The sequence below is a fragment of the Teleopsis dalmanni genome, chromosome 2, assembly GCF_002237135.1.
Source record: "Teleopsis dalmanni isolate 2A chromosome 2, ASM223713v2, whole genome shotgun sequence".
NCBI classification, from domain to species: domain Eukaryota; kingdom Metazoa; phylum Arthropoda; class Insecta; order Diptera; family Diopsidae; genus Teleopsis; species Teleopsis dalmanni.
Window position 1 is genome coordinate 192,364,903 of NC_051847.1, and position 25,151 is coordinate 192,390,053.

The 25,151-nt window shown below is 28.8% G+C and overlaps 1 protein-coding gene across 1 annotated transcript in view; it reads right to left on the minus strand.

The window, feature by feature from the left end:
* LOC119676461 overlaps positions 1 to 18,293 on the minus strand; it is a 30,936-nt gene extending 12,643 nt beyond the window's left edge. Inside the window, exons 1-2 of the mRNA XM_038087701.1 lie at positions 17,411 to 18,293; positions 16,111 to 16,249 (exon numbers count right to left, since the gene is read on the minus strand). Coding sequence (XP_037943629.1) covers positions 16,111 to 16,249; positions 17,411 to 17,445 — 174 coding nt within the window. The 5' untranslated portion in view covers positions 17,446 to 18,293. The remainder of the gene's footprint in view (positions 1 to 16,110; positions 16,250 to 17,410) is intronic.
* Between the last annotated feature and the right edge of the window lie 6,858 nt (positions 18,294 to 25,151).

A 25,151-nucleotide genomic window follows, 5' to 3' on the forward strand; every position in this document is an offset into this window, starting at 1 on the left:
AAATTATAAATTTTCAGGTTCCACATATAAAATAAATAATTTTTTAATAATTTTTGTTGTAAAAAATACAATATAAATACATGTGGAAAAACAAAAATATTATAATATTTTTAAATATATACAATAATTAAATATAAGAAATAATTCCAAGACCAATGATGATCAGTAAATATCATTAGCAATACTAGAGCAAAACTAGACGCAACTAAACATACACAATTAATTAATTTAAATTAAAATAAAATTTTTGTTGTTACAATTAACTATTGCTTGAAACTTCTGTATAAAGCGATCATGTTATTCTTGAAATGACTATTTGATGTCTCCAATGTATGCATTAATGATACCTAAACCGCTTATTTAAGCAACAAATGAGTTGATCTACAATACGCAGATTATTCAGAGATATTCTTATGACATCATTATTTGTCGAACTAAAATCGCCTGCCGTGGGTTCAATTCCCAGTAATATTTTATATTTTTTATAGTTTAATAATATAGTTTAATTATTACAGTTTAATTCATAAAAAATGGAATAGGTGACTATCTAGTTTCTATTTAATTTCAAAATATTTATTTAAATTAAAACAGAAAATGTGTTTTAAAACAGAGCGACATTCAAAGCGCTCCTTTAAATAATCTTTACCATCCTCAGTGCTGTTCTGCTAAATTAAAGTCCTTATGTATATATGCGATATGTTCTTCATATAAGTAAACCGGAGCAGAAAAAAATTTATCGGGCACATATTGGAATTCGGTCGGTTGTTAATTATTTTAATTATAATTGGTTTCAAATTAATTTAATTATTTATTACAATTATTTATTATAATTATGTGTTTATTATTTAATTAAAATAATAATTATTGTGATAATTAATAATGTACTAAAAAGGTAATTAATTAGATACATTAATTATCTTAGATTTAAAATCTTATAATATTTTCAATATTTTTTGTTAGAAGTCAAACATTTTTTACGGCTGTTATACGGTTTCTGTTTGAGTTTCTCAAATCATTTACATCTACAATGCGATTCTAAATTGTGTTATGAAACATATCTATGACATCAAATTCTTAAATTTTATTTATTTAACAAAATGTGATCACATTTAAAAAAACGTTTTGTTAAAATCACTCAAAGTGATGTGTGATATTCTCATGAATTCTTCTAGCATTAGTAGGTTATTTGTACTACTTGAGATGTAAGATATAACAGAATTTATTAATAGATAAAGTAAATATCTATCGGTTTGAAACTTAAATTGCTCAAAGTCGCGTAAATTATATTGTATAAACAAATTAAAGCTTATATAAAGTAATTATAAACTATGTTTGTAAAATAAAAAAATAATGGAAACACAAATTATACCTGAGGTTGCTGTTGAACTCTTAATACGATTCGCTAATAACACGCGGTTCCTGAGTGATGCATACTAATCATCAGACACTGATCTGGTATCGCGATGGATATTAATGATCTACGCGTGGCTTGTTTGACCTACCAGCATAACCTAACCTAACCTAACCTTTGAATAGAGAAACTTAATGTCAAGACAAATGTATGCATGGATGGTCGGGGAACTGCAACCACGGATAGCATAAACTCTACATATAATAGACTATAATACAAAATATTGTAAAGTATATATTATTACAGATAGTCTATTCCAGAATTAATGTATAATCAGTTATATACAACATATTAGCTGTGTTTCAGCAAACATGATCCGCTCAATGATCTGAATCATCTTTGCTGAAACGATACGGATCACGTTTGAAAATAATTGGCAACGCATGAAATATGCCAGTTGGGTTTGTGTACAAAATTTTTTGATTTATGTGAATAATTTTGGCGCTAAAAAAATAAGTGAGAAAATATTGAATACAAAAAATCTAAAAAATGGAAAATATGTAAATAAAATCTGTTGAAATGTCTGAAGTATTTACTTAAAAACTTAAATTTAATTCTATAGTTAATAAATGAAAATTGCATATGTTATTAGAATCATCGAGCGAAACTGACTCTTCCATTCCCTGTTTACTAGTTCAAGTGTATGGTATTAAGCTCAAGGGATGAAGTGTATCAGCATAGATATAGAGGAAGTTTTGTGGAAACGATCAATAATTTTTTCGTTAAAGATTATTTGATTGATATTTGCGCATAAAAAATACAATTGCTATATATTAATTATGTTTCATATTTTAATAGATTTGTTAATAAATTCCAATCAGCAAATGCAAAATAACCGTGATCACATTTGGACGAGAGCAATGAAGTAATTTTATATATTTTTGTGGTATATGGCAAATATGAATACTTTTTACAAATTTGGTATTTGTTTTGGCATACCAAGAGCTTCTGTGTGGAGAATAATTAAAAAAACTAGTGTTTAGCTTATATCAATTGGACACTAATTTAAAATACGCACTTGCTAATAATGCAAAAATGGAAGCTTCGAAAAAATTCCCGTTCGTAATTGGTTGCATAGACAGTACACATCTAAAAATAAATGCACCAAACCATAGCAAATAGGCTTATTTCAAAAGAAAGCATGACTATGGCTTAATCTTGCAGGCAGTTTGCGATGAAAATGATTTTTTTATAAACGTATATGTTGGAGAGCCTGGTTTCTTATGTATTGTTCTGTTTTAATTAAATAAATGTATTCAACTTAATTTTTATATATTCATTTCAAATTAAATGATATTAATAAATTATCAAACAACACTTTTTCAATAATAATAAAACGTAAATTATTAAAGTAATAATTTTAATTACATTGATAATTAGAACGTTACTTTAAACAAAGAAATAAATAATAATGACATATTAATTAAATAAGTACATAAAATAAATAATAAATAAATAAAATCAATAGTAAATAAATATAAATGTAGATTTGTTTAAAATTTTACTGCACCGTGCATCGCATTGCCAACCTTATTTGCATTAAAATACGTTCCACTTTTATCTTTTACATACATCCCACATTGAACCAGAAAGTGAACCAGATCAATTGCTGGTTCACCCCATTGTTTTTCTTTTGCATGTAAAATTGAGCGGATCATGTTTGCTGAAACACAGCTATTATTACCTTAACAATTATATATATTCAACATTTGCAAACTATATACTAAAGAGATCGGAAATAAATAAGATTTCTTTTTTTTTGACAAAGCCAGCAGCACTTTTCAATCAATAATATGCCTATCTAGATCGTATATCTGTTGTTAAAGCACAAAAACGGCGAAAAACGTTCGGTGTCGCCATTTTACTGCTTGAACGGTTATATGAGAAGGTCAAGCTTCCATAAATCAAAGTAATATTTTGCAAAGAAAAGATTCGACTTATAGAGACTTTGAGTTAAAGAAATTTTTTGTAATTGTATGCAATTTGCTCTCTAAACCATGTTGCACTTTGTTTAATTCGAGTTATAGGAAATTCGAGTTATAGAAGTTGAACTTATGGAAATTTAACTGTATATGAGATAAGGGCTCTCCAAAGAACGTCCACGGGCTACATGCGGCCCACGGCTAATATGTAGGCGTCCCTGGACATGTTTCTAGTCTACCACAATTTTTTGTAGCATACATTTTTCTTTGATATATTCTAGTAAAATTGCATTATTTTATTTTTAGGGTATCACAAAAAAATGAATTTAAGTGAATAAATTAGTAAAACTAACTTTTTATTCAAACGACTGCACGGAACCTAATCGTCGTTTATGTAATTAATCTAACATATATAATTGCATATAATAGTTATCATATAACTTTTCGATAGCGTGTCTAATTTTTTTTAGAATTTTTGTTAGAATAATAAATGTAAAAAATTTGCAAATTTGAAACACGATGTCTCGATAACACACAATAGGCAATATGCGTACTAGGATTTATCGCAGTGTCTACATTGGTATATATAGCGTACTGAATGGATATTTTCATATTGCTTAGAATACTAAATTTTACCAAAACCCGTTTTCATAATGTGACCCCCAGAAATCGAAATCTCTCCTTTTCAAAGATATACTGTTTTGATAAATAAAAAATAGGCTTAAGAAATTGATTCCTACAAGACGGTCTCCTACTGATATATACCATTTGGTAATTATTATAGATGCTATCCGAAAAGAAGCATGAAACTGTTACCCATATATTGGAAAACATATTTCATATAACTCAATAACAGTTACTTTAATTAATGAATCTGAAAAAATAATCTAAAAAACAATTACAAACTAATGTTTCACTTTTAATTACACATAGCGGAAATCATTGCAATAATTAAATAATGCATATAGGTATAAATAATTATACGATTAATTCACTATGTATTTGATGTGATATTCATTCCTCTATAATTAAAAGTATAGAAGTGAAAAAATAGATATTAAAGAAACGTGAAATTTATATACTTTATGTCAAGGGCATGTTTAATTATACATAATATTTATAAAACGGTAAAGATGCGGAACATTTTTTTAAGAATATATATACTCTAGCCACTCTATTCAAGAAAAACCAATCTATCTATTTCTATCTCTTAATTAGCTAGAAAGGCTAGAAAAATGAGAACTATCACATAATTCTGATAGAAATGGATCAATAATACTTGTTTGTAAGAAATGGATCATTAATACTTGTCGCAATAAGGAAAATTACTTCCTGCCATATAATTGTTATATCACTGTTTATAAATGACATACTGAACCAGCGAAATCATACAATATATGATATTGTATATGATAACTTTACTCACACGGCCCAAATTAATGTTCTTTAACTTAATATTACTCTTGTCCATATGTTTGTTGTTCATCCGTCCAAGTAGAGGGCTGAATGCATATCTAAAATTAAAAGAGTTTGGCTTGAAATGCCAACATAAAAGAGATCCTCCTCGAAGTAATACGAAAACGGTTTCGGTGAGGAAGAAGTCTATCCGAAGAGGGGGTACTTTATTCCATATACTACATAAGCATGTACACACATCATTCCGACTACAACTCTAAATATATATACATATTAAATTAGTTTAAAAAAGTTGTACAAATGTTTTTTATGAAACTTTGTACAAATAGTAATTAGGTTTTTATAGGCCGGAAGTTAATTAATTTTTTTGTTGTTTTTATAAATCTATTGACATTCCTTAATTAATTAATGCCTTATTTAAAAAAGTAATTTCTTATTTTAATTAACTTTCTTACTTATAGTTTTATAATTAGAGAACGATAATGTTTTACACGTGTCATATTAATAATATTATTACTATTAGAAAATACTATCTAAAAAAGTTCAGCAAAAAAATCTAAAAAAAAGTTCTATTATTTCAAGAAATTTTTCAAGATCTATAATAACTGAACTTTTTACAGTTAATAATAATTACACAGTACACAGCGAGATGTGCACATGAAAATAATTAATAACGGTTGTTTAGTCAGATTAGCCATAGCTACATAAGTATGTATGTATGTTGATCCTTTTTCGAGTCAGCGCAACTGGGCACTTTTACTCTTTGATAGCTGGGGGTACTACAGGGTCCCACCCATCTCATTGCTTAATTTATGTATTGCCTATAAGCTTCATGATTACTCAGTGATTGATCTAAAATCTGCGTACCTCCCCGTGCGGAGATAATGGTAAGAAGGAAAGCCTGTCAATTTTCGCATATAACTTCAGAGCTCTGTCCCTTATGTATTTTTTGATCGGGTCTATTCTAAGGTCTCTTAGCATGTCGTTTGAGCGGATGTACCAAGGCACTTTGAAGAGCCTTCGGAGAGCCTGACTTTGAGCGACTTATAGATTTTGTATAGTAGAGTCGACAGCTTTACTATACGCGACACACCCATAAAGTAATGCTGGTCTAATTATCTGGCTATAGATCAGTTTTCTGTTTTTCATGCTAAGGTTGTTGTGTTTGAAAAGAGGTTGTAAGTATACGTTTATGAATATATTCTATATAAGTCTAGACAAAAAGTCTATGATGAAATATGTTTGTAAAATCAACAATTATACGATAAGATTCAGATTTTTGGATCTTAAAATTAGAAACAATGAAATCTAATAGTAGATGTAGTTGTTTCCATATAGAAAATAATTATTTAAAAATTTATAGGATGGTAATTATTGAAAAAACAATAATATGAACTATATTCGATTATGTATAAGAAAGTTTAAGGCCGGTTTAATAAATCGGTTCGCTACTGAAATATGTACATAAACATTGAGATATTATAAATCGCTCGAAGATCCAGTAAAGATCGAATGGTATATAATGCTAACCATCCCTTAAGCAACATTAATTGTATAGACAAAACAAAAAGTATTATCTGAAATTGATATATAGAATAATTAATAAATAATAACATATAATATACAAACATATATAACATATAAATAATAACAGAATAATTAGAAGAGAATGCATCGATTAGTCGCCAATTAGATAGTTCAAAATCTTAGCGACAACAAAACAAATCAAATTAATTATATTTGGTCACTTATTTTTTATAATTTTTATAATTTCAAGACTGTATATATGTAAGAACATATACGTATACATATATGTGTCATTTCCATTTCATTTTTTCAGTTAATATTATATAGTAACATATAAAATTATTTTATTAATTTTTTCAATTGATTGCGATCAAATTAAATACTAAAATTTCTATATACTTTCTGTGGATTAACTGATATGTAATGCTAAAGTTCAGTTGTAGCCCTTGGCACCAAGAAGTAGCCTACTTGCGGTATCACAGAAAGGGGTTATTGCACTTTAGCTGATTAGAAACAAATTATATGTAGAGATATACCTAATCTAAACCGGAATCTGAATCAATGTAATAGTTTAAAATTAGTAATTTTGATTGTGAAGAATTTTTAGATAGAGATAACCCTAGTTTGAACCTGTACACTGCAGTTTCAGTTTTAAAGCCCTCTTGTTGGCTGCAGGCACTCTTGTTTTTATAGAGACACTCTTATTATTGTTAAGAAAAATACTGTGTCATTATAAAAAGATAGAATAATTCATGTATACTTACAGTTGCGATCTGAGGTAGATATTCGACAAGTTCTAGTAAGTGCTTGGTAAGGATAAAGTTGATAAGCAAGATATTGCTCTTCCCCCTCTGACCTATATCTCCGACTATATTTGTTAGTAGGCTAACCAATATAGACTACAAAAATTTTAGCTGTATATATTAAACCGTAACCGAGGGAAGAATTGGTCATTATGAGGTAGTATCTTTTAATATACAGTGGTTTACACCATAACAAAATTTAAGAAAAATAATATCTATAGATATATAATACCATCTTTTAAGTATTCAAACTTATTAAAAATTTGTTTGAGTTAAAAAAAATTTTTTTTTAGAAACGTGTTAAAGCTTATTTTTCAAAAATCATTGTTAATTGCATAACCATTTTGATAGTAGACTTAATTCATGATTATGCATGTAACTTGGCATCTAAACCAAACAATAATTGCATTACATATACTATATGTATGTATATTATATATACTATATAATACAATATATACAATTACAATAAATGTACAAGTACAGAGAATGCGAAATATGAGCTTTTATTAGATGTCCACTTCACGCAATATCTTATTGAAAAATTATATACATACAGGAAAAAAATTATAGGTCTGGGTAAAGTTAAATTATAGGGACAAATAACTGTTGAAACCGAAAAAAAAATCGATGTAGAAGAGTTTATTTTCAATATTTAATGAAGAAATTTATAGGTCCAGGCAAAGTTAAGTGAAACGAACATATAAATATTCACCAATTTTAGAAGATTTAGACCATGTACTACCTCTTCATGACAATAGGATTTTCTTGATTTAGTATAAGAAAAAAATCGATGTAGAAGAAGAGTCCATTTTCAATATTTATACAAGAACAGATTTATGGGTCTAGCTTAAGTTAGGTAATATAGACATATAAATGTTAGTCAACTTTAACATACTTAGACCATGTACTGCCCCATTATGGCATCAGTTACATTATGAAACCTAGCTTTCTTTTAACTAAGAAAAAAGGGTTTCAAAAACATATATTAACTGAAAAGGAACCTTTATTCAAACTGAATGTGCAAAATCGGAATCAGCACTTTTTATGACGTGTGATTATGGTATATAACTAGTAAATATTTTTTTTTATAACTTTATATATAACAAAATAAAATATTTAAGGGTATAAAAAGTAATGCCCAACAAAGGCCTTTGACTCCCTAGTAAACAATAATTAATATTTACTAAATATGCTGAATATATAAGGGAAGTAATACGGAAGCGGTCCCATTGGAAAAATCCTAAAGAAGAAGAGGAGGTGTTTTAGTTTGTATACTACATAATAGGAATCGGACACACCATTCCGACAATAGCCAGTTTTCCACTTAAAAATAAAAAAATAAAAAAAAAAAATAGCTGAATATATTATCATCTATTGTGAAATTTATAATTCAGCTGATATGTGTGTGTGTGTAATTTGTAGTTCTTACTTGCTAGTTTTAGAAATTTGGAGCTTTAAATTCAACCTTCTTTTTTGAAAAATATTCAGTTATTTTTGCATAAAATATACAAACATAAGTTCATTAATATATTCAAAACAAATATTACTAACAAAAAACACAACAAAAAAAAAATTATATGCTTTTTACATCTTTTACAAAATTAATTATTATATAGTTTTTATTTTAAAAACTGTGTTTAAAATTATTTTTTTTAATTTTTTTATTTTTAAAATAAAATAAAATAAACATTTTTTATTTCTTTTTCCAGGTATTTATTTTCTTATTAATATTTTTTATTTTTTAAATAGTTGAATAATTAAATAATTTATTAAATTAATAAACAACAAATAATTTTTAAATTATTTACTTTTTAAAATTTAATAAATTAATAAATAATGAAATAAATAAAATTATATTTTATTATTATTAATCTTTTTATTTAATAATGAAAGACTAAACTTTACCAATTTCCTTTTAACGCAATTTGTCTTAATGTCATCTGTGGAATGTTTTTCCAATTCTGTTGTTGTAGTTGTTGTTGTTGTAATTGTTGCAAATTCCATATTTAATATAAATTAAAGTTATAACATTTGATATAAGAAAATTAAAAAAGATTTTATAGTTTTTTTCAATTCCGATTTTTAAATTGAAAATTTTCTTAATACAATTTTTATGACTTTTAATTTTTATTTTAATATAATAAATTTTTTTGTTTGTTACTAAATTGTTATAAATTTATTTTGTTTAAATTAATAGCAGAATTTTATTTAATTACTGGCATTACAATTATCACGGTATGTCAAAAAATTAAATACAATCTAAATAATATCACATCAATGAATTTTTCTTTTATTTTTTAAATTTATTTCAATTTTTATTTAAAAACACAAAAAACGCTTTTTTGATAGAAATCTGTTTGAATTGCAAGATCAACCGTTGCACATGAAAACTAAATCGTAACTGAGCTTCAGTTTGATAAAAATTTGCAATCGAAGCATTTAAAGCTAACAATCTGCTACAAAAGTATCTTTTATATTTGTATCTGTAAGATACTTGCACTTGCTCACAAAGCACACAAAGACAATATTGAGCAACGCTTGCCAAGTAGGCATTTTTTCACAAGTTTGCCGATTGCAGCAACTCGCATTTTTTGGTTAACAATGAGTTGCCTTTCTCTGCTCTTCTCTGAGCTTTTTGAGTGTTTATCTGATCGCTAAACAAACTCTCGCAGTTGGAAAAGCTTTCTTAGAAGAAATAGAGATACTTTTTTCAAAAAATTGTTTTTTTTTTTTTTCAAAAAAATGTTTTAATATAATTTTGCCACAATTTTCTTTTAAACTTTAATGTTAACATTTTTATTTAAAAACTTTTGGATATTACAAAATGTGCATATTTTTTCGAAGACTGGTTTTAAAATAATGTAAAGATACTTTTTATTTATTTAATTATTAATTTTATATATACATTCCCTTTTAAGATATTTCATTCAAAACTAAATAGGAGATTGTTTCATTGTAGTTTTGAGGATTTTCAAGACTTCTGGGGAAACCCCCGTTAAAAGTTTTTTGACTTTTTTGTTTATTATATATATCTTAATGTAGTAAGTTCAATCAGTTGATAACTACACCACTGCTAATCCTACTTAATCGACATTGATTATAAAATGAAATCTGACAATCATCAATTATGATCACATAATCTAGTGCAGTAAAACTAATTTACTAAAACCATAGTTCCTCTTACAAAACCGGGTATACTTACGGATGTAAACTGTAGATTCTGTGAAGAGAATGAGGAGTCAGCCATACATGTACTGTTAGAATGCCCTACACTAATGCACATATGAAATATGCTCCTGGGAATGTATATTCTTACTGAAGAGGCAATAAAACTCTGTGAAGTAGGTTCTATACTACTTTTTATTGACGCAACAGGGCTTAAAGACAATAGACAATAGACCCCACGGTCACAGTGCCACATCCCCTAACAATAATAATAATAATAGTTCCTCTTAAAGGGCTTTACAAACCTCTTCGATTATTTTATAAAATTCTTCTGAGCATATTTTTGTAATATCTATTTTATCAAATCTACATCAATTACACTTATAGGAAAAGTGTCAGCTTTAAAGACATTCGTCTTCAAATATTAAAAGTCCTTTATTACATTATTCGCAGTACTCCAACAGTGGTATCATGAGCTAAACTGGAGACCCCCAAAGAACATATAATAATATATTTATTTTATAGTTAGGATTTGTTTTTTTAACAATAGGTATCTCAACTTAAGTTTATAGTTTCTAGCGCCTTTAGACAAAAACCTTAATTATTTAGATATTGTGTTACTTGAAACTAATTACAATAGAAACAATAGATTTAATTATAGTCCATTTACATTTGAAGTATGATCAAAATATCATTCTTCAACATAATATGTAGTATTACATTAATATAATATACAGTGACTCGTGCAAGCAATATTTTTCTAAATTTGAATATACATTAAGACCGAAAAGTTTTCGGAAATTCTCATTTAAAATTCGCGCGCTGTATATTTTTCGATATTTTAAGTTTATGTAGTTTGGCAGCAATTAAGGACAATTACTATGCCAAAAATGAGCGCGATCTGTCAGACAGTTCGTTTACGGCAGCTGTTGAAACCAGTTCACCTCAGTAGTGCGTTGCCAAAAAAACAATGGAAAAAAAATATTGAACAAAGAGTTTGCATCAAATTTTGTGTTTCGAACGAAATTTCGTGTGCAGAATCGTTGCGAATGCTACAAAAGGCTTATGGGAAATCAGTTTTATCGAAAACTCAAGTTTATGAGTGGTACAAAGCCTTTCAGGACGGTCGTACGACCGTCGAAGACATTTCGCAACGCACTACTGAGGTGAACTGGGTTCAACAGCTGCCGTAAACGAACTGTCTGACAGATCGCGCTCATTTTTGGCATAGTAATTAAGGACAGTGCTGCCAAACTACATAAACTTCAAATATCGAAAAATATACAGCGCGCGAATTTTAAATGAGAATTTCCGAAAACTTTTCAGTCTTAATGTATAACTTTGAAAAATGTTTAGTTTTTATTTTAAAACAAAAAAAAAATTTAAGAAAAATATCAATATTTAAGAATTTAAGTCAATGAAAACAATCATACATCAAATTCTGACCTTACAACTTATTTCGTGTATTGTTTTTGCTTCTCAACATTATACAAATAACGGGGCTTTAAAACTAATGGTATTTGACCTTAATATATAGTTTTTACGCGAATAGCGTCCAGACATGACTGTGCCCATTCCTGGGCACTACTGTTAAAAGAATCTTCATACAATTAGTCGTACAGTATAAAAATATCTTAATACTACAAGCGGAAATGCTCGTAACTAGAAAAACATAGAGCTTTTGAACTTGTTGATGATGACACTTTCTGCAGACATTTTTTTTTAATTCCAATTAAATATTTTTGGTGCAACTAGCTTTGAAAAACTTTTTAATACAGTAGTTTTTTGTAAAAGATTTTCTTATTCCTATTATTTGTTTTTAGTGCTATTATCTAGCACTCTTTTTATTAACATTTAAATTGCTTTTAATGCAGATATTTTTCTCACATACAAGCACAACTACAAGTGCTCGGTGAAGTGCTTCCTCCGATCCCGTCCTTTACAAGGAAACTCAAGTTACACGCATTGACGAGTTATTCCTGATGCTCACTTGGTGGTTCCGTAGACGATTGCATAACCCACTCCATGACGTCTCAACTCCTAGCCACTTCACTTTTCTCCATTTTTTCTATTATTCGTTCTGTATATTTAATATGATTAACTAGCACTTTTTTTTCTATTATTTTTGTGGATAAAAATGTGTCTGGTATGCGGATCAAATATTATAGTAAAACATTAAAGTTAAATTAAAATTAAATTTATTACATTATAAATTTTTTTTTTGTAAATTAATTCAAAAGTTGACATATATATATCGATGACGTCGAACACTTCGTTTGCCAAAATCAAATGTTGTTAGTCCAGAAAAAATTTAAAATATTCACTAAACTGGTTTGAAGTTGCCAGAGTTAAGTGATATTGTAAATATTATATGGTCCACATTCATCATGAACATTTTTAGCCATATTAAAAAGAGAAGACCGATAAATAAATGTATCGATGACATAGTAGAAGATCTTAACCTTTTGGGTGAGCTAGATTAAACGAATTTTTCTTCGAAGTGACTCACCATTCGGTATTCTCTAAATCTGGCCCCAGACAATTATCACGTGTTCCTAAGCAATACATAAAGATAATGTATGGTATCATAAAATAATATTTACGGTAGCCAAATTATATGAACAGCACTTCGCCATGCGTCTACACCAATTATTCTTAAAATTTGATCCTCTCCAAGTACCAATTGAATACAAATCATTTATCAAGATAATGTGACTTGGTACAATCCAATGATATCGCTTACCGATTTATATAAATTGCACACCAAATTGTTTTCCTATCTAATATTTTTCAAATCTTTCGCATAATGGCTATTATTTGATTTCAAATCATTTCTCAACAAAACGAACCTATGATATCGCTTACAGAATTATATAAATTGTGTTCGGATTCTCCAAGTCTGTACCCTAACGACTACTATATGCTCATCAAGCTTAGATAGAAGCTTGGAAGAAAGTGATTGAACAAGAATTAAGAAGTGTTCGCCATAATATAAACCTATTTGGACAGTTCTAACAAATCATAGTAGCAAAAAAAAATATTAAAATGATTTAATAAGAATTATAGGCTAATGTCTTGATGAATAAAACTAAATTTTACCGAAAATAATATATTTCCATATATTCCCACTTTTATAATTATCAAAGTGTAAGACTGACAAGCAACCCACTCTCTTCTCAATTTATGAGAAATTCAGAATTATAAAATGCTTCTAGCTGATTAAAGCGGAACTAGCTACTTATCTTCCTCTACCTGTATACTAGCTTAGTAATCATTTTTTGTATAACGTCTATAAAATTACAATAGTCCCACCTTACGACCCACAATGAGCTTGCCGCCTTTTCTTGTGAAACGTGTTAGAACAATGTATATAATATTTCACTCATTATTGAATAGTTTTGGAACCATGAACTATGCTACCGGAAATCACTATGAAACCCAAAAGCAAAAATCAAAACAAATTAGTAAAGTCAACTTAAATATTTACGTTTTAAGTTATTTGCATTTCAAAAATCCTGTTTGATTTTTACACTTCAGATCAAAGCACCTTACACTGCTAAAAAAAAATGAGCAAAAAAAACAAAACATTTGACGGTCACTGTAAGTAATTGCAAGTTTAACACTTTCCCTTTAACCCTACCACACCTGTCGTAAAGTTGCGGTATTTTTTGCAAAAAAGAAACAACAACAATGTTGAATAAAAATCTTCATAAATAAGAAAGTTGCATAATTTTTAATAAATATTTTTGCCAACTCAAACCCTAAAATACCCACAAAAAATAAATATTTTTTTTGTATTTTGTAAAAAAATTCAAAAATTAAACAACAACAAATTGTAAATAAATAAGTCCGCTGCGGGCTCTGCAATGAACTTCGGGAATTTCGCTTAACATTTCAGACTCAGATTTTTGTGATTAATTCATTCACGCGTTTCACCTCATTTACGCGGTGAATTTCAGCTTAGCGGAAAGCGGAATGGAAGAAACTATGCCACCAACAAATTTCTGGGCTTAACAAGGTTCGATTTAGTTTCTTTTCTTTTTTAGTTTTTTTTTTTCTTTTTATTTACATATGGTTATTTTTTTTCTGTTGTTGTTTTTGCATTATTACCGTATTTGTACGAGTAATAATAAAATCAAAAGCGAAAAACGCTGAAGACACACGAACGTGTGCTGCGGGTAAAGCTTACCAAAGACACGTTGCCCTCTTGTTAATAAAATGCACGTTTTTGACCTTGAGATTGTTATTGTTGTTGTTTCTCGATGTCGTTTGTTGCGTTTTTTTTTTAATAAAACATATTTTTATTTGCTTTTAGTAAAATAGACCACATACCCATATGGGTCTTACAATATTTTACTTATGAAATTTGTGGCGTGATATGTTATGAAATACCAATTCCATAAATCTATTAATTCCAATGTAAATGTAAAGAAAATATGATAGAGGATCCATAAGTTTTATAGATAATATATACAGTGCCTTAAAAAGATTAGATAAAGAATTAACATTGGTAATAGGTGCTACCATGGGCAATTAGCAGACAATTAGAATATAGAGCGCTCTTTCGACCAATAAAACTTTTGCTCCATATATTAATCAGCCTGTAGTACAGTATGTGTGGTGTATGGCGTAGAATCATGAGCGCCATGATGCTTTATCACGACATTAACATTGTTCAATGAATTAACTTCCATCGGCTTAGCTGATTTGATACTGTCGTGAGGATGGAAAGAAGTTTTTAAGCCGGCAGTTGGAGAAAAAATGCATATAGGAACAATATGTTTCAGTGGAGTCATCACTAATCATATGAGACTAAAGTTCCAGTGTTTTACGTGATCACCTGCCGTATAGGCTTAACATCATGTTACTCAAAAGCAAACTTCTTGATACAATGCGTTAATAAGCGCTCTCTTGGAATTAACTTCCGCAGGAACCAATGAAGAAATGTGTGTAAGTCATTACTTCCATCTCGGTTTAATGCGAGGCCCATCTAAAACCTCTGCTACAATGTGGGCTGTAGCACCCGGTGGTGAATACGCAACTCCACGCCGAATGCACCATAATATTTTTATTCTTCCCGCGTAAGTTTGGGTATTAACCACAGCCACTATGAACCCAACACCAATGGTCAAAACAGCCGAAGCAGCGGGCCACTGACACCCGTAGTACCAGATCGGATCATCTCTGGTCAGATGTCGCAAGTGCCGTGCCCATACGTACTTCCTACACAAGTACCGGATTGGCACCGTAATTTTAGTCGCCTTTTACGATAAGCATATCTACTGCGGAAATATTCTAGATCCCTTACCCGCAGGGGGCAACCATATGAGACTAGAGATTTCATTTCTTTCTCTAGGTAGATCTGCGCATGCAACAGAAAGCTGTGCTCTTAGCCCAATAACGAGTTAATAGAGCCAATAAGTATATAAGACTCAGTGAGAACTCAGCCAAACATCCTTATTTATATACGTAAACCACACTTTGTTTGAGCAAAGCATCTAAAAACAAATTAAATATATTGTACATATAGCATACACATAAGTTAACACCACTGCCCTATAGGCCCTAAGCAGTAGATGCGTTGCAATAAGCTTATATGTAGCGTATTAAAAAAATGTGGTATTATATTATTATTATTAGTATAAGAGACAAAGATACACCGCAAATTTTGAAATCCTATTTGCTTAACTTAATCTGAACAATATAATGGATTAATGGGTCTAAAACGAGAAATTGTTTTATGATTTAAATATTTTTTTGGATTTTATAAAATCCTTCAAATATAGTTTTAAAGGTTTTCGTCGATTTTTATTACAAAATTAAATTTTTTTATTTTTATTTTTTTTTTGTAATTAATACTTACTATCAAATCGAACTCCTTCTCCTTAATACGTCTGATGCACGTGGAGATTGTAGTTGTCATCTGTTCATATTCGCTCAAGAACTGTGCGCCAATCACATTATCATAATGGCTCATTTTATCACAAACACGCGCTTCCCTACTAATTGGAAAGTCAATTATACTGCCAACAAAATACGGATTTTGTAAAATAGTTTAAATATTTTAAAAATTAATTAGCAAAACTAAAACCAACTGGAAACTTAAAAGATTTTACGTAAACGTGAAAACCGTAATCAAAAATAAAAAAATATAAACTAATTTGCACCCAGTTGCTAAGATGAGCAGATTTTAAGAGATTTTTAATAAAAAAGTAACAAGTACATTGTTAAGGCAATTATGATATGGAACGACAGTGTTTATATACCTAAAATAGATTAGAATATAATTAGATAACTTATGAAAGTGTCATATACATTAACACGAGTTTAATCCGGATTAATTGAATAGAAACTGGAACCCAAATCCACATCTATTATAGTTAAACTACAAAACTAGAAGAGTGCTGTCTGGATCAATAATTCAATAATATTGTTGACATTGAATAAGATAAGATTTAGATTAAGATGGCAAAATAATTTCTCAAATAAAATTTCAAAAGGGCCCAATTTATTAGAATAGAATCAAATCAACATTGCCTAGATTATATTAGTACAGTTTGTGGAAAGCATATTCCCATTCAAATTCGCATTTGAATTCCATGAAACCAATCCTTTTCAGATACCTTATGAGTAGTCATATTTGTCATTGTGTCGATTTGGCTATACGATAACTTTTTTACATCCAGTTTTTAGCCTTATAAATCAAAGAACTAAAAGGGTATTGAATTTACAATTGAGTAGATTCTTCCATTTCACTATTCTATACTATCTATATCTAGAGATATTTCTATATTCTACATTCACTACATTCGGTAAAATGACAATGAATTGATACAAAATGATCCAAATTGATACACAATTTCTGGTATTCGCTTAGTTCTGCTATGTACCATATTACAAAGCAAAACATTTTTTTAATTCAAAACTTTACCATTAAAAACCGTATAAATGGTTTCCATTATCTTACTTCTTAAAAAAGTTTTCTCTCTACTGCTATTGTATACGAAATTAGGGGAGAAATGTAGTGGTCGTAATATATTTTAAAACATTTTACACTAGATACACTGAATTTTTTCAAGTAAATATTTTCAAACCTCGATTTGATTTACAAAAACGAACCCTTAAAAAAGGTTGCTGTATATGTCACTGCTTCACTATATTACCTTTTTTCCAACCGACGGCTGAAGCCATATCGCATGTTTCTTAATAAATTGTATTAAATATTACTTATATTCGTGATCAAAAGGCAAAGAATACTAATTTGATATATCCAAAACTCATGCATTTATTTCTTTTATACGTAAGAGCTAGCAAGATTAAACAACCCACAACCCCTAATAAAGTTTCAATGTCTATATAAGGTTCTACAATGATGTCTTCCTTGTTTTTCCTAATAGATTTCTCCAATACTGCACTGTTGCTTGTGGTACTCGTGACTATTCTCATATATATTAAAATAATTCTAAATTTATATAAATATCTGCACACGTCTTCTAGCACTTTCTTCGAAGCTTTGCAATATATTTTCTTACAGTACTAAATAAACTCCAACACTTAAAAAAATTTCATGTTCTCATTTAAAAATCCTCTGAACAGATTATTATGTATAGTAATACAACTTTACCACTTCTTACAACAAAAGTTATTACCTATACCTTATAGGTAATATTTTTGCCACATATATATCGAACTTTCCATTAAGTTCTTTGGTTTACTGACAGAACAGTCACCAAGCAAATCATCTTCCTACAACAAGCAAAGGTCTAAGTTCTGTTCACAGAAGGATGGGTACATCCTTGAAGATACATTCATTTTATCGCAACTGTAATCACTTAACTAACAACTGAATATTACAATAGATGATTCACAATGAGAACTTTGTAAAATATAATTCTATTCCCAAATTGGCCTTTGTCCCAAAATTTGATGGTGCAACGATGTTGAGTAGAGAAGAGCACTTAACAAAAAGCTTCCCACACGTGAACACATTGGCACAAAGATTTTCAAATTTGTTTGCATAACAACAAATGCAACTTTGACTATGAATAAAAGTAAATGAAGATATATATCTATATATATGTTTAATAAATTATTATTTTTTTTTATTGTTAATAAATTAGTTAAATTAATTTACTTTTACTTCAAAACTTCACGCACGATTTCGCAAGCGCGAAGCAATTGACGTTTTTAATTTCAACCGAACGTAATTAATAACAGAAAATCTACTCACGGCAAAACGCTTCTTGATTGAGAAACGCTAGCGTTGAACTAATTCAAATGCAATCGGCATGCTTTAAGCATTTCTAATAGAACGGTATTTAGCATAAAACACACAGAGACGCTTCACGGAAATTTCGAAAGGGGCTAACACCTAATAAATGGAAAAGTCAACTTTGAAGGCCCCTTACATACGACAAATAATTTGAAGTGTTTCGTTGTATATATATATATTTATATATATTGATGTATATAGATATATCTAGATAAAAATCTAGATATATATTATATATTACAAAACAGTAATGATAAATATACCGGGGTTTCACCTGCAACCTTTTCTGGTGATAATATCTAGTCACGCACAAATTCTAGCTATACAAAAATGACATACTAAGTATAATAGGCAAACAGATTAATTCTTCATTAAAATTAGAAGATGCTTCATTCATAGACTTCTGGCTATGACTTTTTATGCTTAGTGAGTCAGTATATAGTTGTCCTTAAACTTTAATATAATATTTATTAATATGTTTATATATGATATATATAATATGTTTATATATGTTATATATGTTAATATGTTATTATTTATTTAATATGTTCTGTAGCTGATTGTGACCTTAGTACAAGTGGCCAATATAGACTTCTGGCTATGACTTTTTATGCTTGGTGAGTCTACAATCCAGTTTCAAATCAATATATATTTTTCTTTAAATTTAAATATGATATTTATTATACATTAAGAGCTAAAATAGGACAATCTCTGCTTAAAGTAACATTAAAACAAATACTAATTTACCAGCGTTTATTTAAATGTTACAAGTCCTGATACATCTTCCATTATCTGCAATTCAATTTGGAAGAGCTCAAACAACATAAATGAAAATGTATATGCTTTATATACATTTATGGATGTATAGTTAAAAAATATAGTTGTGGTGTTTTATTTAATATTCATAAGGTACCATATATAAGTAATGATAAAGGTATATTATAATGATAAACGTATGTACAGGTTTATTACAATTCATTCATCCTAAGAAATGACAGCTATATGGTTGACAGTTTGATTTTTATCTATATGTAATACCATATCCATAATATGGTATTAATAATTATTATGTATAATAAAATAATATATATGATATATATGATAATATATGATTTTAATGTGAAATATAGAGTTCTATTTTTTAATTATTAGACATTTCGGAGAACTAATAAAGTTCAACTATTTTCCACGAAATATTGTTTGGATCTCCTCTGTTGTTTTTGAAATTGACTATCTCAGCTTTAAAATCTAACACAGAAAAATCTGTTTCTTGGTTTTATATAAAGGAAATTTCAGAATATTATATCTATGATCGCACGAAACTATCTGGCATAAAAATTCCAGAATACCATGTCTATGACAGTAAGCAAGTAGATAGGTTTCCATATTACCATAAAAATGCTGTAGCATACGTAGTGTAATCATAAAACTGGCTAATGAGATACGTTATAGAACACAACTAGAGTTTCAATAGATAATCTTTTTGACACTTCTTTTTATATATGCATATATATATTGTATGTCAGTATTTATAAATATATTATTTTATGACTTTATATGTAATATAGCACCTTTTATGTGTAATCACATTTATTGGAATAAACATATATTACTTATGATATATATTAGTTATATAAATTATTAGAACAAATGCATGAAAAGCGTTTTAGTATTCATATATGAATATCATATAATGAAATGATAAGGTATATAATATATTGATTGTGTACGCATTTAACCCTTTGTAAATATTTAAAAATTGACTTTTTAAAAGCATAAAATAAAAAAAAATAATTTAAACAAAATGTGGTACCACATATTATTGTAAAATAATGTGTTCATATAAGCAACTTAGTTTAAATCTACAAGTATTTACCCTTCGTTTGTTAATGACTTAGACTAAGGTTTACACATTTCCTTCATAAGTTCTTTTCATTTTTTTTTCATAATGTAAAGAAAAAAACTATATGAAAGATAAATGTTTTAATTCTGTTTACTTGAGCTTTTTCCATTTTATTCGTATTCATTTACTATCCATTTATTTAATTAATCTTTTATAGGTTTTCAGAAAAAAAGTTTAGAACGCATCACACTTGTGGATTATAATGACTTTGTTTTTTTTTTCCTTCATTCAATTATATAAAAAATTCCGATTATCAGATATAAATATTGTCTAAAATGCCGCACAATCCTATGTGAGACATGAATTTATAGGTCATTCCTAATTAAAATAATATATATTATTAATGTTAATTTTTGCTTGCCGAAAGTGATGCGTATTAAAGACTACTGTGCTAAACTTTGCTAAGTCGAAATCCCTCTTATATTTAACAATGTTATTATACAGGAAATTATTTGATAATTTTCTTTCTTTACCGAAAGAATAATAGTCATATTTTTCTTTCGACATCTACTTCCTTTCCTTTTGTTTTATGCTGGAATTGGTTATGGAAAAACCTTAACTCTCTTATGTGGGCGAGATTATGGTAATTTCACTGTAATCGTGTGATCTTAAAGTTTGCTCCCTCTTGTTTTATTCTGGAGTTGGTTATGGAAAAACCTTTACTCCCTTATGAGATAAGTGTCAATCCATGCATTTATATAAGTATCGATACTTTCAGTTACCATACTATAGCTAGTAGTCCGAAAGGTTCATTGAATTATTATCGGGACGCTTCACATGCTTCATATAAATGTCAATCCATGCATTTATAAGTATCGATACTTTCAGTTTCCATACTATCCCTAGTAGTCCGAAACCTTAATTAATTTATTATCGGGACGCTCTACATGCCACAGATAGATCTAAAAAACGATCTATAAATGCATGTCTCAAATCGTCCAATCGTCTCGATATCTACTTGGTATTGAAGGAAAACAAATTGATTTCGAAAGACAAGTACCTTGAAGTTTTTATATTAGACAAGTATAACACTTAATAATAATTTTTTTGTAGTTACCTTAATTTTATATATAATTCCTTGGACGTAACCCATAAGTCCGTTACGCCCAAGATTATTTTGCAATTTATTAATATAAGTTATATTATTGTCCCCTTTAAAAGATTTTTGACAACATCACTGTCCGAAGTAGTCCTAATAAATAAGTGAATAATGTTCTCTTTGTAAGAAAGTCAACTCTCACGTGATAAAAAACTCAATACGCAAATGAGCATAAAAACAGATTCTTCAGTTAAAAATAACTAATGCCGTCTCTGATATTGTACCGCGAGAGAATACCATCCACACATTTTACAATTAAATCACAATGATTTTAATTTAATTGAGACGATCTACAGCCGCATAGTAATAAACTTTGCAGACAATTTAAAAAAATTTCTAGAGAATTTTTTTTAAATCAATTGAACAGACAATATTTTTTCAATTTAATTGTATTTTTATTTTTTTTTTTTTCATCTTAAAACTGCTCATCTTATGTTTTCTTACAGCATTGCATTGGTTGGGAAAGATTGGTAAAACAAGAACTTGTCGAGAGAATCATCGCCCTTCACATTGACCCTTCATACATAAAATTAATTTTTGGCAATTATAATAAACTGCATCATAAAAAAAATTAATAAAATATTTAAGTTGTGCAATTTCTTGAGCTGACCACACAAGGTTAGTGATATAGCACTGATGATAAAAATAAATTTCTATGTCAAATATATATAGTATTTTATATCGGAACTATATATATAGGGAATCAAATATATAATTACGGGCAATTGCATGTTTTTTATAAATGTAGATAAATGTAAATATGTAGATAAATGTAGATATATAGATAAATGTAGATATGTAGATAAATGTGGATATGTAGATAAAAATAGATATGTAGATGTGATATGTAGATAAATGCAACTTTAATCCACAGATACAGCAGATACTTATAATATAAACTGATGATAGTGAAAGTAGGAATATTAATTGATGAACCCAAAAAGAAAAATATGTACAAATAATATTTAATCAAATTAAATATTTATTTAAACAGTTTTAAGCTTTAAATGAAATGCTTATTGGTGTCATACAATGCCACTTTTAATTTAAATTTAATATGTATATTGTTCTGTACTAAAACAACGATTTTTGAATTAGTAATCTGAAAATGTTTTTCACAAAGTTAATGGAAATGCAAATTAATTGTTGTTATTAAAAATACTAAATTAGATAACAATTTAAAAACAACGAAAACATTGTTTGAATATCAGTCTAAGCCCCTGAAATAACACATTTAGAATTTGCTACAATTGAAACAAATCAATAAAGCACAACGTTTAAGCTGGCTGTGGTATTTCCCGACACTATCCGAAAGTCGGATAACAATACAGATTCAAATGGATCCTTCAAAGTTAACAAAGACAAGTAAAAGACTATTACATTTATGATTTTTTGCAGTAGAGGTAGATTTCATAGTAAAGAATTCAATATATGGCACAAAAGATCTGTTAAAGTTAATATGGAAATGGTAAGCGACACTTAACTATCCCATTTCGGAAACTACGCTACTTCTGTAATAAGCCCTATTAATTGTAGTTGTAGGCCTTAATTGACATTTAAAATATAAAAATCAAATATAATAAATAGAATAGTTCTACATAAATAAATCAAAACTATCTGAACTTACTGGTATATAAATATATATATGTACTAAATCTTGACCATGAAAATCACAGTAATTTTGTTTTTCTCAATATGACCACATACATGACATCGATTTTCAAGACGATTTTGTTGTGTTCTTCAAAATAAAATACATACGAAGTCATAGAGAAGTGATAGAGTCTACTCTTAGGTTTAAATCAACTTTTTCCTTATTTCACTGTAATCTTACTTAATGCTCTTTACTTTCTATATATTTCCTATCAAACTTCAACAAATCCAACTTATTCAACATTTAGCTTATTGTTCTCTCTCGATAGGTCGAAGTCTCTCAGCTTGAGGAAGGACTCAAGCTGATCTACATAACCTAATCATAGCGGCAATACAGTATAGTAAGTAGCAAAATAGATTATCGAGTGCTGCAATCTTTACCTATACATAAACAACAAGTCTCTTTTATGATTCCTTGAACTAAATACTCACGCAAATTTGAACCTAATTGATTTATGACCAGCTTATTCACGTGGCAAAATATCTCTACCTGTATCCGTGCTAGTTTCACACTCCTACTTATTTTGTTATACTCACTCTTATCTTTCTCATACAAGTACATTACTTACTTTCCCACATTACTTTCTTTCCCATAAAATAACCATCCATTACACATTACACATTAGTTTCCCATACAATAACCATCCTAACCTCCATTGTGCAATGTATTGCAAGCTTTTATATACTTACTTTAAAGTTGCCGTATGGCTACGACACATTGGCAAAAGCCCTCATTAGATCTACCATATACTACAGGTATAGAGATCATAGAACGCTAGCTATTTATTAAATTACTCTACACTATCTCGCTTGAATCGTAAATAAGTCGATTTACTTACAACTACTTTTCAGCTTCCTTGTAAGCTCTTGAATAGTTTTTTCCATTCTGTTACATATTTCCAAATAAAATATACTACTAAAAGATGACTTTAAATAAATATATTTTCTTTATTTATTTGTGAGGTCATATCCTTCTATTAATTCGCTTAAAACTGTGACCAGAATATATACAATCTAAAAGGCACCTTCGGAAACACGACAGCAAATAAAATCGGCACCGGTGGGTATTTTTGCAGAACCCAAAATATAGTTGTATATTTGCAGAGTATACAACTCTACAAATCTTCGCTTATTCAACATATATATATATATATTAAATCTTATTTAGACTTAAACTAATCATAAGAGATAGATATCAGACTCTGACAAAATGGAGCAATGATAATTTGAACAAGTGTTGTGGTGAAACCCTCCAAAGCCTCAGATGACCAGTGAGCCATAATGTAAAGGAAAACGATAGCACGTGAGCTAAGATATGTAGAGTATTCCCGGAACTCAACCGTTATCTCTACGTCGCTCCTATAACAAAATCAGGTGTAAATTGACGAGACTCCACGCTCAGAATAATTAGTTTCTTCTTTCTAAATGATTCATGTTCAATTCAGGAACATACTTTTTAAACACCAGAGTAACGTTCACATTCTAGTTATAGAAAACCTATTTAATTATAGTCAATCTGTAATTGTAGTTGTAGCCCAAAGGGCTTCAACGACACTTGATCGCGTCTACATACAACTAACTGAATCCGGGACATAAACTTCCCGGTTTTTGAAACTGTAACAACTTACAATTCTAATCATTTTTAATAAATATTAAACTCACAATTATAGGTTTCTTTCACAAATTTTTTGGGATTATTTGCCTACAATCTCTTATCAAATCGGTTCATATATGATGTATTGCTCATAGTTCTGCAAACCTACTATTTTTTTAAACTCATCGAACTTATGTACTAGACTTAAATCTTCGCTTCTATTTGAATTCAATATGCTTCAGTTTACTCTTAACCAGTGAAAAACATTCTTTTAGTGAAAATGAGTCTCTTTAGATGCTGTTACTGTTGTAGCCCGCGGTGATTATTAAGTCCCTTTCGGGTGGAAAGGGATTTGGTGAAAGACAATTGGTCGTCGAAAGTGA